This window comes from Myxocyprinus asiaticus, chromosome 41 (assembly GCF_019703515.2).
Source record: "Myxocyprinus asiaticus isolate MX2 ecotype Aquarium Trade chromosome 41, UBuf_Myxa_2, whole genome shotgun sequence".
Classification (NCBI taxonomy): domain Eukaryota; kingdom Metazoa; phylum Chordata; class Actinopteri; order Cypriniformes; family Catostomidae; genus Myxocyprinus; species Myxocyprinus asiaticus.
The window spans coordinates 12,017,546-12,028,086 of record NC_059384.1 but is presented as its reverse complement, the minus strand read 5'-3'; the positions used below and the strand labels follow the sequence as shown (position 1 = coordinate 12,028,086).

The 10,541-nt window shown below is 37.1% G+C and overlaps 1 protein-coding gene across 1 annotated transcript; it reads right to left on the bottom strand.

Moving 5' to 3' along the window:
- Nucleotides 1-7,933: 7,933 nt before the first annotated feature.
- rpl22l1 (ribosomal protein L22-like 1) lies at nucleotides 7,934-9,891 on the bottom strand. The gene is made up of 4 exons (XM_051682169.1): nucleotides 9,830-9,891; nucleotides 9,288-9,392; nucleotides 8,273-8,394; nucleotides 7,934-8,189 (listed from the first exon to the last, which is right to left on the bottom strand). The coding sequence occupies exons 1-4, from the start codon at nucleotides 9,836-9,838 to the stop codon at nucleotides 8,045-8,047; spliced, it is 381 nt and encodes a 126-aa protein (XP_051538129.1). The 5' UTR covers nucleotides 9,839-9,891; the 3' UTR covers nucleotides 7,934-8,044.
- Between the last annotated feature and the right edge of the window lie 650 nt (nucleotides 9,892-10,541).

Sequence of the window (10,541 nt, the reverse complement as noted above, 5' to 3'; positions counted from 1 at the left end):
TCCATGTGAATGGATTGAAAAACATTTTTAATGACAAATAAAGAAGAATTATACTTCTAGCCACCATATTAACACACAACATCTATTTCTATCATAATCAGGAAACAGGTGGTCTTATACAGGGCTCAAGTTAACCAGAAGGCTCAAGTGAACCAGATCACTACCAATTTAAGCTTTAACCAGGCAGAATAGCCTTCCAAAATGACATTTTAGAAACAAAAGCCATGAGTTTTATAGTAATGCATCAGTCTATGGCATTTAATTCATTTTTAATAACCCGGCCACTCCATTTCAGTTTCAGGATCTCAGGTTCCACAGGAAACAAAAGTATTGGCATGGTGACTGAATGTTACAATGCACCATGAATGTTTGCAGTGGTGTGGCAACACTCAGTGAACATGTTCATTCTGCAAACATAGCCAGTTTCAGCAACAAAAGATCAATTGCACTATAGTGACTATACAAAACAAATCCATTTTGACATCTGCAGTGGTCCCATGCTAATTCATGTCAAATGATTCTGCAGTTAGATCCATAAACTAACATGAAGCAAAGCATTTACCAGTACTGGTCATCTCTCTCAATGCAATGCCTTTAATTACATTCATGTTAACCAATTATCAGATATAATATTGTATTCCATGCCATATGTGTGTATATATATATATATATATATATATATATATATATATATATATATATATATATATATATATATATATATAGATATATATATATATATATATATATATATATAGATATGTATGTATGTATGTATGCATGTATGTATTTTTTTTTTTTTTTTTTTTGTTTCTGATCATATCTTTTTTTATCCTATTTTAAGGCTTTTAGACAAAACTGGAGTGAAGAGACTGAAAACAATCCTTTGAGGCCATATGTATCACTTTCAGCACTGATGACCTGTAAATAAGGTCAGTAATTGTTTTTACTTGTAAAATGGGAAATTATCTTGCCACTATTGTTCATAGTGCTTAATGCTCTTCCTAGAGAATTCCCTTTAAATAAAAGTTAGTTTTTGGGGGGCCTGGATAGCTCAGCGAGTAAAGATGCTGACTACCACCCCTGGAATTCGCGAGTTCAAATCCCAATGCGTGCTGAGTGACTCCAGCCAGGTCTCCTAAGCAACCAAATTGGCCCGGTTGCTAGGGAGGGTAGAGTCACATGGGGTAACCTCCTCGTGGTCACAATAATGTGGTTCACTTTCGGTGGGATGCGTGGTGAGTTGTGCGTGGATGCCACGGATACTAGCGTGAAGCCTCCACACGCACTATGTCTCCGCGGTAACGCACTCAACAAGCCACGTGATTAGATGCGCGGGTTGACGGTCTCAGATGCAGAGGCAACTGAGATTCATCCTCCACCACCCAGATCGAGGCGAGTCACTACACCACCACGAGGACTTAGAGTCCAAATTGGGGAGAAAAAGGGGAGAAAAAAAAAATTTTGTTTTGAAGAATGAGTGCAATGCCTAGACGTAAAAGGGAGCAGTGTTGGGTAAATTACTTAAAAATAGTAATCCACTACAAATGACTAATTATTTCTCTAAAATTGTCAAAATCAGATTACTTTGCTTATTACTTCATTGAAAAGTAATCACATTGCTCATTACTTTAAAGTTGCTTTCTAAAACACTTTTCTGCTAAACAAATTCAAAATAATGTCTATATTTATTTTTTTGTTCATTGTTACACACAATTCATACACTCAGCACCTCATATTTCTCCTTCACATCGACTAGTTACGGGGTCATAATTCACGTATTCTACATAAATAATGTATTAGAAATAAGCATAACCCTATAATATACTTGAAAGTAATTAAATTAATTGAAAGTCAGTAACTGAAATCTGATTACAAGAATTTAAAATGTTATGCAATACACTACTTCTTTACTTAAATGTAATTAGATTACAGTAACTAATTACTTTGTAATTGGATTAAACCCAACACTGAAAGGGAGAGATCTAAATCAGCCAAAGATGAGTCATGGTTGCTATAATTACTGCTCAACTACATCAGCCCCTTAAAGCATAATGTATGCACCAATATGGCATCACATCAAAGTTTCAAAGTGTGCAGAATATATTTCAACCTGATAAGAACAAAAAAGCACACATTTCATTATTTCATGGCCCATGTGTCTTCATGTCAATTCATCATAAACATTATGAAATGTGTTGTTGGTTTTGGTAAGACAGCATCTGCAAAGAGCTGCTGGGGGTTTAAATTTAGACAGGAAGGAAATTGGTGCTGATACAAATTCTCCCCCACCCAAAATATTCTTTATTTGGCAGTAGACATAGTTAATGTTTTCTAGAACACACAGACCATGGAAGATCACCAAACTTGTTAAGATATTTCTGGTAACAGTGATACAAGGTATATTTTAGCTATTGAAGTTTTTGCCATGATTTTATTAATAAATACTTGGAAATATGGTTCAGGTTTTCCCTGGCTGGAGTCCCTAACTCCCATATTTAACTCCAGTAGTCAGATGAGAATTTTGGCATAGTATAATGGCTTTTGCACTTGAAGATACACAACACTCTTCCCAGTATCTATAATTTCAAAATTTCATTGAAACCTGCAGGATCCCAGAGATTAAGTTTTTATCAGTTGGAATTGCACATATTTTTTTTGTCATTAACAATATTTATTGATTCCACACACATATCAACATAAACAGCACATGAAAACACGGAATCAATTTTCAACAAAATATACCCTGCTTCCCCCTACCCACCCACGCACCCACCCACAACCCAGTGGTCAGACAAAGAATAATAACAGACACACATACAAGCAAACAGTCCAAAAAAATAAATAAAAAAAATAAATACTTAGATATAAAAACAACAAAAAATTGCCCAACAAAAAAGAAAAAGGGTTCCACACATCAATTAATTACATACACACCATTCAAACTGTCCCTCTCCACTGTTCCTCCCTGGCACCCTCCAAGAAGGCCAAATAAGTGCCCCACTTCTTCTCAAAGGCACCCAAGCTGCCCAGCCGCCTATGCAACATCTTTTCAAAGGCCCAATTCGGTGCACCACTCATGGAATGAGGGTGCACCAGCCGACTTCCATCCCCCAAGGATCACTTTCCTGCCGATCATCACACTGGTAAGGACCCAGTTTTCAATGTGTATGTTCCCAAAGTTAACCCCTGGGAATTACACATATTAATCATGAAAGTTTTTTTTTCTGAAGGAAGAGCTCTTGCTTAACACATCTGACACAAGGAGGTAAAAATTCTTGTGAAAAAAGTTGTATCTTTGCCCACTTGCCCACTATAGACCCGGTCAGTGGAAAAATATTTTTGGCATTGAAGAGCTGAACATTTTATAGCATTGTCTGACCAACTGCATGTGAGCTAGATTGTGAAAGTTTGTTAGATTTTAAAAGGAGACAAAATGCTTTAACGTCTGTTATTGTTTTTTCCCCAGAGGTTTACGTAGTAGTTAGAATGCTTGTTGAAATTGTAGAAACTGATTGTCGAAAAGAGGACTAAACTCTTAAAACTAACGAAATAAAGCAGCGAAGATTCCAAAACAGTTAGCATATCTGTCCACCTGTGCAAAACCATTTGGATTTCTGCCGCATCTGGTGAATAACATGATCAGTCTATAGACCTTATTCACAGCAGCGCCATCTTTGATTTTTGATGGGAATGACAACGAAGCTGTGACTGATAGGCTTCAGTTTCTTCAATGGGTTGTACAGTTGTTTAAAATGTTTTTGGATCGTTCCACAGACGAAACATTGAAAAATATCTTTCCAAGAAATTTCAGCAGACAAAAAACTCCAGACAATAAGAGTTGTGGAATATTAGATGTGATGTGCTTTTGATAGCTTTATATAGTGCATGTCATAGAGCTGTTCAGCTTGTAGTCCAAAAACCCAGAAAAGAATTCGCCATAGGTTTCCTCTGGATTTTCCTGTGGGTTTTTATAATGGGGTTTTTGAACTTATGAGAAAATAAAGTCTTTGGTAAACATAACTTTACGTTAAGTGGGTGTTTTGTTCTACAACATAAATTACACACAGTTAAAAAAACACACGGCGGCTTCAGAATTCATGTTTGAGGTATGACTGTGTGTGATTTATGTTGTAGAACAAAACGCCAACATATCCACAAGTAATGTTTGCCACAGACCATATTTTACACATAAGTTCAAAAACCCCTTTATAAAAACCTTTAGGAAAATTCCAAGGGAACCTATGGTGAATTAGACTACCGGGTTGAGCTATATTGAGGAGACGGTATGTCTATCCCTCATAGCCTCGTTTTTATTCATGTCAAAAATCAAAGATGGCCCTACTGTAAATAAGGTCTATTGGGCGAATTAGCTTGGCTGTTCAGGTTTCGTGACAGGAGGAGGATATAGCTGCAGGCAGAGCAGAGATGGAGTAACCCCGCCCTGCCAGAGACCTCCAAATTGGGGCGGAATCTCCAAAAGAGGGCAGGGTTACTCAAAAAAGGGGGTTGCGCCAACTCCAAAAGAGGGCGTTTGGAGCTCCCGCCCCTTCTTAAAGCACTGCCTGCAGCTATATCCTTCTATATGCCTTTCTTTTCAGGTTGTGGAAAGGTTTTTGTCATGGCATCATTTACATTTATAGGCTGAGCTTTCTCTCAAAAAGATTAGAAAACAAAATATATACAACATCTAACAGTGGTGTAGAAAATAGAGAAAAGGCAGGATTTTTTTCTCATGTCCAGTCTGTTTAATCACATGTTGAAAGATTTAACAAGCATTGATTATATTTAACAATGTTTAATCAGTGTTATTTTGAATCACTAACCATATTTAATATTTGTTGAACATTGTGACAGCATTGCTGAGCAATATTTCTGTAGTTTGCAGCTCTGTGTCATAATGCATATTAGCTCTTTGCTTACACTTTGTTAACTCCAGCCACTCAAGACTTACATCTGCGTTTGTCCATTAAACTGCTCTAAAATGTCCCTCCAATGCAGAGCTCATTGGCTGGGTACTTTCCCAATCCAGGATTAACTATAATTTCACTAAAGAGGAGCAACACTTTGGACTCCATCACTGTTTTGGTTGTACATGTTCAGATTGGTCAAAGCAACTGTTTGTCTCCTAGTCATAATGGACACAGTTGTCATTGCAGTCTCACAAACATTTATATCTTCTCTCTTTCTCTGCAGACTTGTGGATTGAAAAGAATAAACGGATGATTTGTTTTTGACCAAGGAACTTGTGCGGTGCATGCTTCTCTTTAGCCGTGAATGCATCCCTCCACCTGTTGTTGCAGCAGTATGGCTGTGGCATTGAATTCGGGCCCGTTTCAAAATTATCTGTTCACATCTGTGATTCAAGAGTTGGTTAGATGATAAATAGGTGGATTTTGCAAGGCAGCAACAATGTGCTGAAATCTTCAAGGGATGAGCAGAGCCCTGTCCTAGAAAAGAGCTTGAGTTCAAAGAACTCAAGAAACTTGACTTTGAATTTCTTGAAAAGTGTCTTCCATTCTTTTTCCTGTTGTTGAGGGGGCTGTGTGGAGCATAAAGGGGGCTTTGCAGGGCCACAGCATGCAGTGGACTTGGATAGCGATACACTTCCATGCCCCGGTGGCCTGGAAGATCAGAACGGTATGAAGGCTTCAAGACCATTTTGGGCTGAAGGATGTCTGAAACTTCTGGCCAGTGCGAGTCTGGAAACAAATCCGCCACAGATAGGAAGCCATCTTCAGGAATCGCCTCATCGGACAAATGGGATCGAACCTCAGCATGACTTCGCATCCTATGTGCCTCTTTGGTCTGCAATAAAATGGGTTGGGGCCTTGGAGATCCATCAATCCTAAAACATTCCGCCTCTCCCAAGGAATTCTTGTATCTTAAAGATGCCAAGGAGGTGGAAAGAGAGCTGACGGTATCATTATCACTAGGGGTAAAAACGTCCCCAAAGTCACTCTCACAGAAGCCAGAGCTAACCCTTGACTGGCTTTCCATATTTGTAGGAAGATCGTGGTAATGCCAGCTTCTTTCCTTAAGACACTGGTGATAAAGCAGATCCTCAGATGAATGACTTGAACATGACCAAAATCCTCTGGCTTTTCTAGTGTCGTGGACAGCATCTTCAGAAACACTGCGCCTAAGTTTTAGTCTATAGGAGCCTTTATCCACCCAGTATTGATACTGTCCTTGTTGGATATTTGTTGCATTGGTTACATCTTCAAAATGGTCAAAATGGACTTCAGTTTTTCCCAGGACTGTCTCCACCATTACTTTGTGTCTGACCCTCAGGACTTCCAGCTCCAGGAGCCCTGCCAAAGTAGCACGAAATCGCTCTCTAATACGTTTCTTCTCTGTGCTGGACCATAGCGTTGCTTCATTCTCTTCTCTTTGCTCAACTGTAGTTAACATCTTGGGAATAAGCAGTGCTCTCTTGTTCTCAGCCTTCCACTGATGGAGGACTTTGTAGTCTTGGTGCTCTTAACAATGCTAATGTATTTAATTCCTGACCCTTCTACTGCTCTACCACTATATCTACTGATAAGATTTTCAACCTTTGACCTTAGGTGAAGAATATGATGAAAGATCTAAAAGCGATCTCTGTGAGAGTAAACTTCAAATGATAGATCACTATCAGTCCCAGTGATTACTTTGGCCATTTGTTTCATCTTACAACATTGTAATTGTGAATTCCAGTGTAATTTCAGCTGTCCATATTTATTCAAACTTAATTTTATGTTCTATAAAGTTATTTATGAGTGTTTATATAATTATATGAATAGCCTTCTTCAAACAAAAATACTCCTACTCAATTTCATGAAACTTTATCAAAGCAACAATTGTTGTATTATTTACCTGAAACCCAACATCAAATACTCAAACTATTAAATATGAAAGAACAAAGATGCTGAGTCTCTTAATTTCTAAGAATGCTGAAGGCATCCGTCATTTTTTTCAAAAATTGTTTTATGTGTCCTCGCAATAAATGTACCATTGTTTTACTACAGTAACCATATTTTAACCATGATATTCATTGTGAAACCATAGTGATAATACAGGAAAATGAAAACTATGGTCAGAAAAATCATAATTTTACAGTCATTACGGTTTTACTATACAAATACCATAGTTTAACTAGTAACCACACATGTAGTAACCATAGCATTTTGGCAGTAAATATCCTAGTAATATTGTAGTAACCATGACTGTTTTAGACAAACCATGTTTTGTTTTTTGTTTTGGCAGAAACCATGGTTTTACTGTAGTAACTAAGTAACCTTTTTTTTCTTTTTGCGGAAACCATGGTTTTAATACAGTATACTGTATCCATACAATATACAGGTACATACAGGTTTTAATTATTGGTAATTTTTGTGGTTACTATGGTTTTACTACAAATACCATGGTATTTGTATTAAAACCATAATCACAAAATTATGATTTTTATTACCATAGTTTTCATCTTCCTTTATTACTATGTTTTTACTACAAAGATCAAGGTTAAGATTTGATTACTAGAGTTAAACTATTGTAAATTTATTGTGAGGGAATGCAAAAACTATTTCAGAAAAAAAAATCCCATCCCTGTCCTCTAAGAGACTTTGTAATAAAACTCTACAATCTAAACCTATGTTAGCTTTCATAACTGAAGCAGCAATGGTTTCTTCATTCAAGGGATATTGCCTGTGTGGATTATACTGCAGAAACCTCCCTCCTGCATGCATTGTTTTACTAGTGCAATGATTAATAGGTAATTTCATCACATTGGTGATATAGTCACTCTCCTTATCAGACACCACTGGCAGCATGACACCTTGATTTACAATCAAGCTCTTTACAGAAACCATTCACTTAGAATGAAGACAAACTATTTTAAGACCAAATTTCTAAGCATTTAACTTAGCAATGTGCAAGAATTAAAGAAAGGCACTTGATTTCAGTTTTTTTTTTATTAACAAGTAGATATCAAGTCCTGCATTTGAAGATGAGACAGCTTTTACAGGACACTGACACACCCATTAAACATTTAAAGACCGAGTCTTCATTCATCAGCATCAGATTCTTCATCATCTTGACTGATCTGGAAGTAGCGCAGCTCGTAGCTTTCCTTATCCGACGCCACCACCCTCAGCCAGTCTCGTAGGTTGTTCTTTTTCAAGTACTTCTTAGTGAGGTACTTGAGATACCTGAGGAATACAAGGTTATCATTTATTTTTAAACAAAAATATTGCAACCCAACAGCAGAACCGGTTGATGAAACAGATCTCACCTTTTAGAGAACTGCTTCTCTGACGTGACGTTGATTTTGTTCTTCTGACGCACAATTTGCACTACATTTCCCAGGTTGCCTGTTTTGCCATTAACCTTCACCTTCTCTTTCAGAAATGTTTCCTGTTAGTGATAAAACAACATGACCACACTAGGGAAGAGAGCCCTAGGCATTCAACTAGGGAAGATGACCCTAGTTTGTGACACAACATTAGAGATGCGACTACCTGGACACATTTCAAACAATTCACAAAACAATTATAGCACCATCCAGGGTTCACACATTTTTTTGACCTTACATTTTCCAGTCATTTGATTTTCAGGATTTTAAAGAATAACAACAATATTGTTGGGGCAGATTTTAATTTGTATGTCAGGTAACAACAATTCTCAGAATGAATAGCTTTTTTTCTTCTCCCCAATTTGGAATGCCTACTTCCCAATGCGCTCTAAGTCCTCGTGGTGGCGTAGTGACTCGCCTCAATCCGGGTGGTGGAGGACGAATCTCAGTTTCCTCCGCATCTGAGACTGTCAATCCGCACAACTTATCACGTGGCTTGTTGAGCGCGTTACCGTGGAGACATAGCGCATGTGGAGGCCCACACTATTCTCCGCAGCATCCACGCACAACTCACCATGTGCCCCACTGAGAACCACACATTATAGCGACCACGAGGAGGTTTCCCCTTGTGACTCTACCCTCCCTAGCAACCAGGCCAATTTGGTTGCTTAAGGGACCTGGCTGGAGTCACTCAGAACGCCCTGGATTCGAACTCGCGACTCCAGGTGTGGTAGTCAGCGTAAATACCCCAGAATGAATAGCTATAAACAAAAATAAGTAGTGTCAAATCTCAGGACGTTTTTTTTGGTCAGTTTAAAAATTTCCAGTTTAGAAATATAAATTTCTATGACTTTCTGGAAAATAAATTCCTCGTATGTTACCAAATTTTCCATGATAGTGGGAACCCTGATCATTAATAGAGGTGCTATCATTTGTTTGCTTTAATCCAACTTACAAAATTGGCAGAATCAAGAATCCCATCCTCCACAGGGTGAGTGCAGTCCAGGGTGAACTTCCAGCAAGCACCCTTTTTGTTCCTTTTCACAACAGGCTGCCTTTTCTAAATAAAGAAACAATGAATGCTTTAAATAAATATGTACTTAAACGTCAACTTATGAAACATATAAACACTGCATTCTTCGTTCGTATTACATATATTATACGCATTACGTATCCTATACATTTATTGCCGTTATCAACAGAAACAAAGAAACACACTAATAACTGATTTACTGCCATTTCAGTAAAGGGCATAAAAGTATGTATAAACGGTTCTGTCATGCTAACGGGTTCGTCCACGTGTCTTCCGATAGTAAGTCAAATTCATGAATTTGTAAATTATCAAATCTACAATAAACAACTCGGGAAAATTTTTACTTGCAAATATCACATCACTGATATTCAATTGACAAAAAATAAATAAAATAACAAATATAATACATCTAATGATTAAAAAAAAAAAAAAAAAAAAAACCTTGTCTCCAGACCAACACGTACCGGTGCCATCTTGGTGAGTTTGGCTTGAAAGAGGAAGTGACGTTGTCAGTGCGAGGGTTTGTTGTAATTTCCACGCCTCTGATTGGCTGCCGGTCGGAGTGACTTCAACGTGAACTTTTTAGGAGTTTTATATGATTTGCAGTTGAGTTTATATGGGTTGTCATATATGTTAAAACCACATTATATAGCAATGTAATATAGCAATGCAATTTTCTATGTAAGTGCATCTGAATATTGAGTTGTTGCATAGTATTTCACAGGTACATGGCTTTTGTCTCACTTATAACACTTTTGGAAACGAGTTAAATTAGTTTATTTCCCATTATATTTTAGTGCAACATTTAAAACTTATTACATAAGATCATTAATAATTAAAATAATTGAGAGGCGTTCACTAACTTTCCCATTTAAAGTAATATTCCAGGTTCAATTCAAGTTAAGCTCAATCGACATAGTTTGTGGCATAATACTGATTACCACAAAAAATTTATTTAAACTTTTCTTTAAAAAAAAAAAAAAAAAAAAAAAAAAAGGCAGAAATCTGGCTTCCAGTGAGGCACTTACAATGGAAGTGAATGGGGACAATCTGTAAATGTTAAAATACTCACTATTTCAAAAGCATAGTCACAAGATGTAAACAATATTCATGTTAACATAATTTTAGTGTGATAAAATTTCTTACTAACCTTTTCTGTGTAAAGTTATAACCAAT